The 13,892-nt window shown below is 33.9% G+C and overlaps 1 protein-coding gene across 11 annotated transcripts in view; it reads left to right on the top strand.

Moving 5' to 3' along the window:
• The window catches only part of PHF20L1 (PHD finger protein 20 like 1), a 74,424-nt gene that overhangs the window by 13,237 nt on the left and 47,295 nt on the right, over positions 1-13,892 (top strand). For 5 of the 11 annotated variants that reach the window (XR_009214750.1, XM_058443717.1, XM_032760465.2 and 2 more), the window contains exons 3-6: positions 6,141-6,312; positions 6,465-6,549; positions 10,455-10,543; positions 10,778-10,855. Coding sequence is in view for 10 of the 11 variants with exons in the window: in XM_058443717.1 (XP_058299700.1) it covers positions 6,141-6,312; positions 6,465-6,549; positions 10,455-10,543; positions 10,778-10,855 (424 nt within the window). In the remaining variant the exon portion in view is untranslated. Of the gene's footprint in view, positions 1-534; positions 731-6,140; positions 6,313-6,464; positions 6,550-7,689; positions 7,814-10,454; positions 10,544-10,777; positions 10,856-13,892 lie in introns of those variants that run through there. The other 6 variants (XM_032760469.2, XM_058443718.1, XM_032760470.2 and 3 more) reach the window with 4 other exon arrangements.

Below are 13,892 nucleotides of genomic sequence, written 5' to 3' on the forward strand. Positions count from 1 at the left end.
TGTCAATTTCTAAATTTACGTTAATTAGACATCCTATTGGCTTATCCATATAAACAAGAAAGTGATTATTTAAAATACATAATTTGAATAACTTATTGAGGCAGTTTATAAAATTATGTTGCCATTTTGATTGATATGGTGCTTATTCAAATAATTAGTTAAATCCTAAATCTTTTCGTGAATTCTCATGGTCTTTAGGGCATTTGGCAGCATATTGTGGCCCTGCTTGGTGGATTGCAACGTGTCGAGGTAGTTATCAACTCTATTTTGACTTAAGTGCAGGAGATTCTAGGTTATATCAGTTAATTTCCCTTGTCATTTTCTCATGGTTGATTTTTTTTTATCAATACAGATAAAAATCTGGAGATATATTTTAAATTAGAAGATATATCAGAATGAATTCCTTAAATGCAAATGATGTTTAATTGTATTAATGTTCCTATGTTGAATGCAAAGAAATTTTTAAAATTAATCCATCAGATTATATTTCTGGCATAGCTGCATGCCCACCATTGCTTCCCTCTTTTATCCTAGGATAATGAAGCGCTGACAGTTTGAGTTAATAAATCATCTTGCCTTTCAAAAGTTTTTGGTTTTGTGAATGTGGACCGCTTTGAAAATCTGATTAAACTTGGGAATTCTCACCTCAAAAGAGTACCCATATACATCTACACCAAGCACATAGCATTTTGCATGCAGCCTCAGGGAATTCAGTCTCCTGATCTAGTGGGTGAGTCCAGACCTGCCCATGTAAAACAGTTAACAATGTGAGCCAGAATAAGAATTCACTGGTAATAATTCCAATTTTAGGTTTCTGTAAAATATGTAAAAATAAATTTTATGCAAAACATATTTATGTTTTGTTAACACTTAAGAGTTGATACAACAGGGAACTGATAATGTGTGTTTACTATGTAGCTAACGTCTTTGGTCAGTTTCTGTTCTTATGAGATTATGGTGTTAGTCCAGAATCTGTAGATACTGCCACTCTCTGAAGAGTCTTGTACAAGTGGGAGTCATAGTGTTAAAATGACAACATATCAGATAATGCAATAATATACTATAGGAGTTTAGACAAGGTGAAAAAAATTTTATTCTTGGTGATGGCTTTGCTCTACTCTAGTTATGGCTACAGTTTGACTTGGCCATTAGAGGACTTTAATTCAAAAGGGTCCCACACTAATTCAGAAAGGGTCTCAAGAAGTCAGTTGAGATTAGTAGAATTGAGTATGTGAAAATTCTGTTAAATTCAGCAAGAATCATTTTAAAGTCTTCTCTATTTTGGAATGCTCTTCATTTCCATTAAGCCAAATAAACAATAAAGAATCCATTTTAGAGTGAATTATTTTTCTTGTTAAGTTTTCTGAGGGTAAACTCTTTCCTGGGATTCGAGTATACAAGACATACGGGAGAGCAAGATAGGCTCAGCAGTGGAGGTGATTATTTTCTACACAAGTAGAAAGCATGAAGTTTTAAGTGGAATTAGGGAAGGGATATAGCAGAAATTTTATGGTATATTGCAGTAATATATAAAGGGTAAGAGAGTTCTATGTAGAATTTTGGCACTGAGAAATCCTACTTTTAGTGAAGTTGCCTTCTCTCCATCTCTTTCTGTTGAACCCTTGAGAGATGTCGGCTGTGGTTATTTTCTTTTCTCGTTATCTCTAATCATTGTTATCGGCATCTTATCTCTGACTCTTTAAACTCTGAAACTTAAGTCTTCCACTTCTTATTTTTCCAAATTACTCATAAATGTCTGGGATTGTGCCTAATCACTATTCTTTAATTTAACAGCTTCCTATGATTCAACCTTTAAAAAAATGACAAAACAACAACATTAACGCTACAGCTTCCAAATTCAATCAGAAAAATCTTATGTTTAATTCACAGTCAATTAGAATAAAACATAAATAGTGCATCAAAATAATATTGTAGTTCAGTATACAGAGGCATTTGTGAATACGTTTGTGTTCAGCGTTTTTTCTTCACTGTATGTATCAAAACATTATTACTATGAGCCATCTGCTAGAAATAACTTCACTGTGCAAAGCTATATGTTAAATTACCATTTAATGCATTTTACGTGTATTGCAAAGATCTCGATGTTACGATTTTTTTCCTCTTGAGGTGTAACTGGTAACCAAATTAAGTACAAACTTTAAGTCACTCCCTGTTTTCTGTAGAATAAAGGGTTGTTTCATTAGTTTGCTATTTCAAAGCCCTTCAAGTTTCAACCAGGCTAACAAGTCCCATCTGATGTCTTACTAGTCTCCTTTACCTGCTTTACTACTTACCATGTAGTCTAGCCAAAAGGACTGTTACTCTTTCCTTTAAATGCTCCTCCAATCTCTGAACATGAGGTCTTTGAGGACAAATAACCATATCCTACTTATCTTGAAATCTTCCATGGCTGCTTGCCTAACTCAGAGTCATGTGATGGTTTTAAGTAAGTGAACATTGAGTAAATAAATTATGCTCAAATTATACACTTTGTTTGTGCTCATTAGGTCTATATTCTAGATGTCCCCTAGCAAGTCTAATATAAGTAACGTCTCCCAAGAACCTTCAGTAAATTCCCAGATTTTCTATGGACTATTAAAGCATCTTATATACAGTTTTTGTATACACTTACCAGTTTTACTATGTATGAAATAAGCACTTAGATGGGCCTTATCCCGTTTCTCCTTTTGGCATAGAGTACAGACTTTTGTGCCACTTAGTCTTGGTTTTTAATGCTGGCTGCACCATATGTATTCTTGGACAGGTCTTCATCTCTTAAATGTACACTATGTTTTCAGTACCTTTGATGATTACCAAGATCAAATGAGAAAACATATAGAAAGGACAGTTGGCACTCAATAAGTAAAAAACACAGAGCCTGACATACCTGCGATAGTAAATATTTTGATTCTTCTCTCTTTCTCCTAATCTGACCCTAAGCTAAGCCCATCAGTGATAGGAGTTATTTCCTTTTTTTTTTGATATGGAGTTTCGCTATTGTTGCCCAGTACAATGGTGCGATCTCGGCTCACCGCAACCTCTGCCTCCCGGGTTCAAGCGATTCTCCTGCCTCAGCCTCCTGAGTAGCTGGGATTACAAGCATGTGCCACCATGCCTGGCAAATTTTGTATTTTTACTAGAGACCGGGTTTCTCCATGTTGGTCATGCTGGTCTCAAACTCCTGACCTTAGGTGATCCACCCACCTGGGATTACAGGCTTGAGCCACCATGCCTGGCCGAGTTGTTTCGTTTCCTTTTTATGTACCAGTAGTGCCTAGGAAGTGCCTTAGTCTTCTTGGATGTTCAAATAAATGTTTAATGAATGAACATAAATTTGGACATTTTTGATAATGGTAATATTTTTAACACCTTTAAGATTCAAAATTTGATTAGTGAACACGATAAAAATTAAAATAGAGAAGAATCTTGGGTATCTGTGTTACTTACTTAATTCTTGGCCTTCATCCCAACTGTACATATCGATTTCTAGTTATTTATGTAGAGAGTACAGCATGCTATGACTACCCCAAAGAGGATCCCCAAAACATAATTTTCATTTTGGTTGTTACATCAGGCATCTCAGCCAGAATAATTTAAAATATTTTAGAAAAACCATAGGTCGCTTTAAAATACAATCCAGATTTAAATTATTTGAACTCACTTAGATACTGATTCTTTACTGAATTAAGTCATGTTGTGAAAATAAAGATGTGTTTAACTCTGTTACTGTGGACTATTCTCACTTTGAGAAATGTCTCAAATATATAGAGTTGTATACATTTAGAATATGAGGGAACCTAAAGAATAAACTCCTTATTTTTTTATTCAAAATGTAAATGACAGGATAAATTAAGCACATGAAATTAGAGGCTTTATGTTTTGAGAGAAACTTATGAATTTTTACAATTGATAGAGTATCTTTTTATAGTACTTCAGTGGCTAGCGAATGTTGAAAAATAAAGAACAACCTTGTTCTAGGTTTTTCTTAATGCTATTGACAATTTTTATGTTTTAAAAACCAGGGCAACAAAAACAAAACCAGAGCAACAAAAACAAAACCAGAGCAACACTGCAAAAGACGAGTATTACAGCATTGATTCTAAATGGGTGGGGTAGGCATGTCCACCTCAGGAAGTATGTTAATCTCCTATGTTTTCTTGTTTTTATGCCTTTAACACAGGTCTTCCCTCACCTATACTTACTCCCCCCAAAAGACTAAGATCTAACAAGGCTATAATTGGGTCAACTGCCTTCTTAGTTCTGAAGAAATGAACAAATTGCCTTTCTTTAAAGCTGCTTCTTAGGCTTGCAAACATTCCCGCCTTCCTTTAAAGCTGCTCCCGCCTTCCTTTAAAGCTGCTGCTTATGCCTGCAAACATTCCCTGAGTAGCAGTTTTGTGTCCTGTCATGGTGCTAGGTCCTGGGGACTACAAAAGTAAACATGACTCATTTATCTCCAGAAGCTCACAGGCCAGAGTAGCATTTCTAACCTCATCTTCCTTAGCTATTTGCTGTCTCAAGAAATGTTAATACATTTTCATGATAAAAGGGGTTACATGTTTTCTTGAATCTAGTAACACTGAATGCTTTATCTCCATCTCGTTGACTGCACCAAGAAGTCTTTCAGTGAAGAATGCAGCCTAACTTTTTTTAATCCAGTAATTCTCTAGCTTATTTGACAACAAGACCCCTTTTTTCTTTTCTTTTTTTTTTTAGTGCCACACATATCAGTGTTCCAAGAGATATAAATGTTCTGCAGCACCCAGTTTGAGAACCTGTGCAGAGATGATGTACAGCTCTAATGAGATGAGTGCTGTCAGAGCAGCAGGAGCCGGGGAGTTAGGGAAGTCTTCACACAAGCAGTTCTGTGTTTAACCCAAGTCTGCAGTGATTTGTATACAAAGGAAGGGAAGGGTCGTTTAGGGCTCGGACAGAAAGAATAGAATGGAGAATAGCACGAATGCGTGACAAAGAGCAACCTATACTTGAGGAAAATCCAAGAACTCAATATCATTAGATCAAAGTGGGGTTGAATGTCAAAGATTGAAGAAGCTCTACCAGAGAATGATCCTTGAAATGTCTGAAAAACTCTGAATAGCAAGATTGAGCTATAAAGTAGGTAGTAATCAGTTCCTACATTTCAAAGTTATATAAAGTCCATTGTACTTTATATTTAAAGCCAGTTTTCCATGGGGAAAACAAAGATTCTGAATTTAGCAAAAGCTAGGAAGTATATGGGATAAACTGTATGGCTGAATCATCTACTGTGTGCTGCTATTGAGTTCTGAATGTTATTTAATCATACTTTAAAAAAAATTGAGTCATCTGTTAACATTTTAATACAGTACATTAAGAATGACGAAGCAACTTTCCTTGTAAAAAGTTTTAAGTTAACAAATTCCTATTTTGGAATTACAGAATTATCACATGTGAAGACAGAACAATGAAATACTTTATATTTTTAAATTTAAGGTTTTACTGAGCCTTACCATCATTGTTGCTCTTTATAAAATATTGATAAATACAGAAAAATAAGAATTAAAGTGAGCTTATGCCATATAAAGACAGTGTACATGCTGATGTATTTTTTGCTAGACAAAATTTACATATTTATATTTATGCTAAATAGAGTTCTTGTTTTTTACATTTTCCCCACATTGTAAATTCTTTGTAAACACCACATTCAGTGACTACATAATATTTCATTCAGTGGATATATCATTGTTTGTATAGCTGTAGACCATCTTCAGTTTTTCCAACCATATATTGAGATGGTTTCCACTTTATTTGTTATTATAAATAATGTTTTCTGTATATAATTCCAGAATTGGAATTGTTGGGTCAGAAAGTAGGAATATTTTTAAGGTTCTTGATGTATGTTACCACATTACTTCACAAAACAGTGCAGTCATTTATATTTCTACTGGGAGTATATCAAGGAGTTTATTCAGATCTTGAGGATGATCGTTTATAAAGACAATAAAGCAGAGTTTTTTGGTTAGTTTTAAAATATGGACGTATTTATTGTTTTCTTCATGGTTTTAGTGGTAAGCAACATTCAGCTAAATCTTCTATGTATAATACTTTGTATAAACAAATATAAGGATTTTCTCTTTATATGAAGCATTTTGATTTTTGAGGTATCCATCACGAATTGAAAAAATTGACTATGAGGAGGGCAAGATGTTGGTCCATTTTGAGCGCTGGAGTCATCGTTATGATGAGTGGATTTACTGGGATAGCAATAGATTGCGACCCCTTGAGAGACCAGCACTAAGAAAAGAAGGGCTAAAAGATGAGGAAGATTTCTTTGTAAGTAGCAAGTTTTTTTCTATTTGCTAGTTTTGCCAGCTATGTAATGACATATTTTAAAAGGATTCTGTTAAATTATACAAAAGCCTGTTTTTGTTAAGAAATGCTTATTTAATATACATGGAATTGATCTTAAAAGTTGTTTAAAATAGGATTTTAAAGCTGGAGAAGAAGTTCTGGCTCGTTGGACAGACTGTCGCTATTACCCTGCCAAGATTGAAGCAATTAACAAAGAAGGTATGTGTTTGAAATGATCTGAGACTTAAAATTAGACTAATAGTAAAATTTCACTGTATTTTAAATTTTAATTAGTGTGTGTTATGTAATCATTACGTTTATATTTTCTGTAAGTATTCTTTTTCGGGAGCGTTTGATTTGTTATATCTTGTTGAGAATAAAATGCTATATGGTTTGCTACCTAAGTAGTGTTTAAATTAGTAGACAAAAATAGTTGGTTAACATTTTTCACCTTTCAATTCACAGGCTTATATTATATGCATTTTATTTCTACTTCTCTGTTTCTAGTTTGTGGCCAAGTTATACTTATAAGCATCTACCCAAGAGTGTGAGGAAAGGTTAAAGATTTAGGGGAATTCAAATCAGTTCAATCCACAAGTGAAATACATAGGATATTTTCTGAGGAAAGAGTATGGAATTTTTACCAATTTGAGGATTTCCTTTATTGTGTCTCTCCCTGCTGTCCTATCATTAATTTTTACAGATAATTGAGTTAATTTTCTAGTAGCTTTTTGTGGACATTTGTTAGAATATTAGATACTGAGCCAGAGTTACTTAAGTAATCAAAAACGTTGAAAGTAACACAGAAATTAGGCGTGTTAGTGTTGCATAAGACTGGGAAATCTATTGGACAGATTATTAATTTAAAACAGAATTCATATGCTGATTAATTTGGAAAGTTGTGAGAATTAACAATTAAATTATTATTGAAAACATACCTGAATATTTTATTTAAATTTCTCATTTAAAAAAGTTTTGGAATACTTGCACGTGTTTTTTAAATTCGGTAATACATTAATTTTCTACCAAAGTTATTTCTTAAACTTGACCACTTACAGTAGTCCTTCCTTATCCACGGGGGATACATTCCAAGACCCCCAGTGGGTACTTGAAACTTGGGAAACTACTGAACCCTATATATACTATGTTTTTTCCTATACTGTACATGTATATGAATGATAAAGTTTAATTTATAAATTAGGCACAATAAGACGTTAACAATAATAGAATAATCAAACAGTATATTGTAATAAAAGTTATATGAATGTGGTCTCTCTCTTTCTTCCTTCCTCTCTCTCTCACTCTCTCTTGTCTCTCTCTTGCAAAGTATCTTATTGTGCTGTACTCACTCCTTTTCAGACCGCGGTTGACTGCAACTGTGGAAAGCGAAATCGCGGATAAGGGGGATTTCTGTATTCATTGTTATTACTAAAGAAACAAACATTGAGTGACAGCTTCTTGGCAAGAAGGGCATTTAATCTAAGTAAGGGGACATTTCCTTTAAACTGAGTCTTGAAAGACAACTAAGTTAGCTAAAGTAGTGATCAAAAGGCTTTTCTGGTGGAAGAAATATGTGGAACATAAGTGGGAGAGGCACGCCATGTCATTTTAAGGAACTGCAGGTTGCTTAGAATGAGATTCATTTAAAGGTGATAGAATAGCTAGAGTACAGGTTGGAGAGAAAGGCAAAGATTGGTATATGAAGTGTCATGTAATCTTGCTGAAGAATTAGAATTTTATTTGGAGGTGGTGGGAGCCATGGAAGAGGTTTTTAAGCTGAGGATTTAATCTAACAACAAACTTGAGAGAAAATAGGAGGTAAGAGAAGATAGAAGAGGAAAACAGATATATTAAGGAATGTTAGGTGTGAAAAAATAAATCATAGTAGTCTAGCTAGAAATCATGATATAACTTCATAAAGACCTTAATCCAATGTATTGTTTTAATGAATTGAAATCATGAATATGGCTATAGTTTTCTTACCACTGGTTACCCCTACAGCAAGAGTTGAGAGACATCTCAGTTCTTTTCTAGTGGGGCCTGTATTTCCCTGTTCACTTACACTTCTGTGGAGCTGTGTTATGGAGTTTACATTCTCAAGTCTTATTCACATTGGCTTCCGAGTGTCTAGTCCAGAGCCTAGCACATAGTAGATAGTCAGTAACAATTTGTGGAAGTAAAGGAAGAAGTAAAATCTCTTCTGTTGGGTAATAAGATGTACCCAAAACAAAGTAAAATTAAATAGTCATTGCCCTCTACATTAATTCATAACAGTTTCTTTTAAGAGCTTTGGGACCTTCGTTCCATGCTTCAAGTTCCTTGTGTGTGTGCAGATGCAAGTACACACATAGCACACACACTCAGAACAAAACCACCCTCATTCTTTATTCTATCCCTTTCATCTACAGGCATTTAACATAGAAAATTCAGCTTACCTTAGTGGAAGAGTGATGATACTGATTGTGATCCCTGGCATTTCAAGAGTAGTTTCAGTGAACACATAGTGAAATATTGGCAGATACTATTTGTTTTCTGAAAGGTATTAATTTTGTGATTTCTGTATGCCCCAAGTGGTGGATAGGCCTGCCCCCTCCCCACCTTGACAAAAATCAGAAGGGCAAAAGAAGCCGTCCATTCAGTGTAAGAGCAAAACAAAATGAACAATTGTGAACATTTAGGCATTTGTAATAAAGCATATAGAAGTGAAGAAAAGGGACCAGTCAGTGTGTACTGGAGTCATTGGGGAAGTTTTCATCTTGGGAATGGTACTTGAAGAGTGGACTGGGGTTTAGATAGACATAAGGAAAGGAGAAAGGCATCACAACAGAGGAAATAGCATGAGCAAAGGCAGAGAGGTATTAATGCCCAGATGGCCTGGTGTGCAAGCTGAGTTTTTCTGGAATGCTGTATTGAAGAAGGAAGACAGAAAGTTGCTGGAAAGATGGGAGTGCAAGGTGTACACAGAGTTTGGCATTCTCAAAATTTTTCCAGTGTCTTTACATCCTTGCTATTCGCCTGATCGGTTGTTTGCATAACTTGAATTTAATTCTTTATATCTGTGAAATTCAACGTTATGCTAATTATAGAAAGATATAAAATCAAATGGTGTTATTCAAAGTAACCCCCCAAAAAAAAAACCTTTGCACATATATATTATTGGCTTTGGTGCCAACCCCAAGGACATTAGTAATGATTGTCACATTTCTTGTTTATAATTCTTTTATAAAGACCAATTATCTGTTTACTTAAAGTGGGACTCTGCCTTCATTGGGGAAATGGTGGAAGAACATTTATCTAGGAAATGACAGGAAAACATTTGGATTTCCTTAAGTAGGCATTATACATAATTTATATATCTTCTAATAGTACTGGCTTATATTGACTTGAAAGCATGGGGTCTGTAACAAAAAGTGAATATGCTTCATAATAGACAAAATCTTGAGTCCTTCAAGTAGAATGAGTTTGTGGGAAAGACATGGATGACTAGATGAGATCAGAAGTATTAATTATGGCTGTGCTGCCTGCCACTTAGGTGAATGCCATTGGGGGTAGCATTTAGCCTTCCTCTAGAGTTCAGTGTTCTGAGCTACTTATGAAGACTTTTATCTAGATGATTTGTAAAACATTTTCTAGCTTTAAAGTCTGGAACTACAGTTCTTATTTTCCAGTTTGTTGTTATTGCTCAAGGAATAATCCTTTCCAGGGCAAATGATCTTTTTTGCATATCAGCTCCTTCTCTGTATTACTTCTTTTGAAAGAAACATTCAAAGAGCAAATGGTAATGCCTATGGAAATATATTTTTGTAAGGATTTCACTTTTGTCAGCTATGTTATAAATCTAAACATTTAAATTACTCAAAATTATAAAATTTCTTAGTAAAAATCAGAATTACATGGAACTAACTTATCAAGACTTAATTTGTGTACTTGTTAGGGGAAACAGGAGTTCAGAGTTGTTTTTAGAGGGAGGGAGAAAGTAAACTTGATGGAGTCCTTAACAGGAGCATTTGTAGTTTTTGCATTCCTAAAGTATTTATCTATACAAGTCACTACTTGTTAGATTTCAAGTGTTGCTGTAAACTTGAATTATATTTTCTAATGATTCTGACTTGCTCCTGTTTCAGGAACATTTACAGTTCAGTTTTATGATGGAGTAATTCGTTGTTTAAAAAGAATGCACATTAAAGCCATGCCCGAGGATGCTAAGGGGCAGGTAAGAGTGTTCAGTATTCCTAGCTACCCAAAGGGATATCTTCTTGAACGGTGACTGATCAAAATATATTTATACATATATTTTTTTTAAATGAACTAATTGTAGGGTTATGTGCTGATAGCCCCAAATAGCAGCAAGAAAAGGAAGCTTAGACTGTAAAATACATTATACATTTGATTTTTGCTTCTTTGGTTTAGACCTGCTAAAGTTATAGGTCACTAGTTTCTGTTCCAGGTGAAATCCCAGCATCCACTAAGCTGGTGTTGTCCTATCGACCCAGCTGGATCGTGTAACCAGTCTATGGGAAGTGAGGTAAGTGCCTTTTTTTTTTTAAATTTCGTTGTGTTTTTCCTGGTATATAATGTCATTTAGAAAGTTAAAAATTTTTAATATAAAAATTTACATTGAGTTCTTATCTTCTTCTTTCCTTCTACAAATCATAGTCATTCATCTTCCTTTAAAAGGCGCTTACCTGACACTCTGTAGGCTGTTTCAGATAGGGCTCTCTGAGTCATATGATGGAAGCAGTGTATTGTATGCTTTGTCACTGCTCAAAGCAAGAATGGATGGTAAGCATTGGAAGGAGAATCTTGGGTGGAGGTAAAAACCACAATTCCATTTGTTGGCTGTGTTTTCTGAAATACTGGAAAGAAAGGTGCCATTAGAAATTTAAAATATTTTCTTTTCTATTCTGCTGTTATTTGGGATTTTCAGCACCTGGACCTACAATTAATTTTAAGAAATTGAAAGTAGTGTGTAAAAATGTCTAATATGGAAATGTGCTACGTATTTGTTCCATGCCATGCGGTGAAAACTGTCATTCTGAAATGTATTGAAATTACCTGGTCAGCTTCAGTCAAGTGTAAACATTTAGTGCTCTAGAAATGTGTATCTACCACATTAAAAAAATTATTCATGAAGAAATAAGTGTGATTGTTTTAAATTGCCTGGTTTTCAAAAATTTAGTTATGAAATGATTAGCAAGCAGATTTCCTCTAATTAATATGTAAATGCAATTTAAAAGAAAATGCTTTTGATCAGGAAGTGGCTTTGTGTCCTCCCACATGTATGTATAAATAAAGTGTTCTTTTAAGCATTCAGTGGTGTGATTTCTTGGTTACTACACAGATTGATTAAAAGGTTGGGAACATTGTATATACCTGCTTAAACAAAAGTCTCAATTTTTTTTTTTTTCTTTAAAACAATTGTTTTGTTATTCTGGTTGATCAGATGTTCATGAATTGACAATATTATTGCCTTAAAACTTTGTTTTTTCAAAGTGGGACACTGAGCCAATTTGGTTTGTGGTAAAATTACAGCTTGTAAAAATTAAATTTATTGGATGTTATGGATGTTTGTTTTTAATAAGTAGTGACTCTTTAGTCACACTATGATACATTATAACATTAAGATCAGTGCCAAGATATAAAACAACTGAAATAATATTTGGGTAGTAGTATATTTCTTTTAATTTTTCATTTTTTCTTTATAATTCTTAATTACAGCAACGTTAACAATATTTGTAGAATTGTGTTTTAGAAATGACTCTCATTTTATGAGTTGCTTTTTCCCAACAAGCTTTTGACTTGCCTTCATCGAAGAAATATGCTAAATCAGGTGTTATTTGGGCAAAGCTAAGGGGGGGCCTATCTTGCATAATATCTTCTAAATTTTGAGTACTTTGAGAATTTCTTTAGAAAGTTAATTTTTAAATTAAGCTAGCAATGAGTAGTACATCAAATTAATGCACTGTGGAAATGCTCTTCCTGAACCTGTCTAAAATGTGACATTAATAACACTTTTGTATATGCAAACCTTCAAAGTGATGAATATTCTTAAGCCTAAATAAGTCTTAATTCTGTTGTTTTTGACTTTGAACCAGTTGGTTAATACTGGATAAACTTCTGCTTGCATTAAGAGGTTAGCTTGAGCACTTTAAAGAGCTTTTAATATTATAGTGGCTACAATGTGAGCTGTAGTCCTTCTAACACTGTATTTGTAGACATTTTTCTCACTGGGAAAGAAGGTAATGGTAGACATGTTATCAGCCCAAAATAAGATCCCCTCTTTTTCTCCCTAACTACAGTTTTTTCTTCTTCCACATAATTTTGTGTGGAATGGTAGTGTTGATACATAAATAGCTATGAAACTGACATATATGATAGGAGGGGGATTGATTCCTTCATCTTATGAGATACCTCCTTGTTCCTTCTGGTTTTCTACCCTAATAAGAGCAGTAGTAATTACAGGGTGAGAGATTGAGCCATTATATTTTTAATTTGGAAGCTTGTAACAGAAGTACTTGCCTTTTCTCTCATTTCTTCTTCCTGAGGGCATGCTGATACAAAATATACATTGTGACTCACTAGTGTTAATGATTGGCTTATAGGTCCTTTGCTATTAATATTTACAAACATTTTTTATGTGCCTTGTTTCGTTGGATTCTCATAGTAGATCCTTTGACATAGATATGGCTAATATTTCTGTTTCACATTTGAAGAATTCAGAACTTAGAGAATTGAGTGACTTAAAATTTTACTCATTCTGTGCAAAGTGATTCTTTTAACCCACAGTGCCCTTTTTAGTGCAGTATTCTATTATGTTATCTACAAAGAGCTCGAAAACATCATTATTAGTTATAGTTCATGGAAAGATCACACTTCAGTTATTTTTAACAATGAAGCTTTTCTATAGAAGGAATAAATTCAGTGTTTGATAGCAGAGTAGAGTGACTATAGTTAATAAAAATGTATTATATTTGAGTGAGGGACACCCTAAATACACTGAATTGATCACTACTAATTATATACATGTAACAAAATTTCACATGTATCTCATAAATTTGTATAACTAAACATAAAAGCAAACACAAAATAGAACTCAGCATAAAAATAAAAGAGCAAAACAATGGGAAAATTCTTTAATCACAGAGCTACAGTGATTCCCATGCAAGTCATATGATTAAAAAGCATTTAAAAAACATATTTAAATTTTAAAAGGTGCAGTATGATTCTCTTTTTAGTTTTTTCTTTATTGGAGGTAGAAAACAACTTGGGATGGATATTACTTCTGACATTTTCCAGCAAGTCTGACAACTTAAAATTTTCCCTACAATGTGGAACCCAGGATTAAATGCTCTACTCTTAATAGGTCTGCAAACGTATGATCTCTGTGGCATATAACACTTTCCTTTTGGTTGTCTGATTGTACTTACTCTTGTTTCTCTTCCCACTTTGTTGATTGTTCTCTCTCAATCCTTTTTTTTTTCTTTTTCATTGATGGTGCTTTCTTTTCTTACTGCTTAAATGTTAGTCTGAAAGCTCAACTTAGCCATACTGCTTTTAGCTGC

Source organism: Hylobates moloch, unplaced genomic scaffold, assembly GCF_009828535.3.
Source record: "Hylobates moloch isolate HMO894 unplaced genomic scaffold, HMol_V3 SCAFFOLD_9, whole genome shotgun sequence".
In the NCBI taxonomy this organism is placed as follows: domain Eukaryota; kingdom Metazoa; phylum Chordata; class Mammalia; order Primates; family Hylobatidae; genus Hylobates; species Hylobates moloch.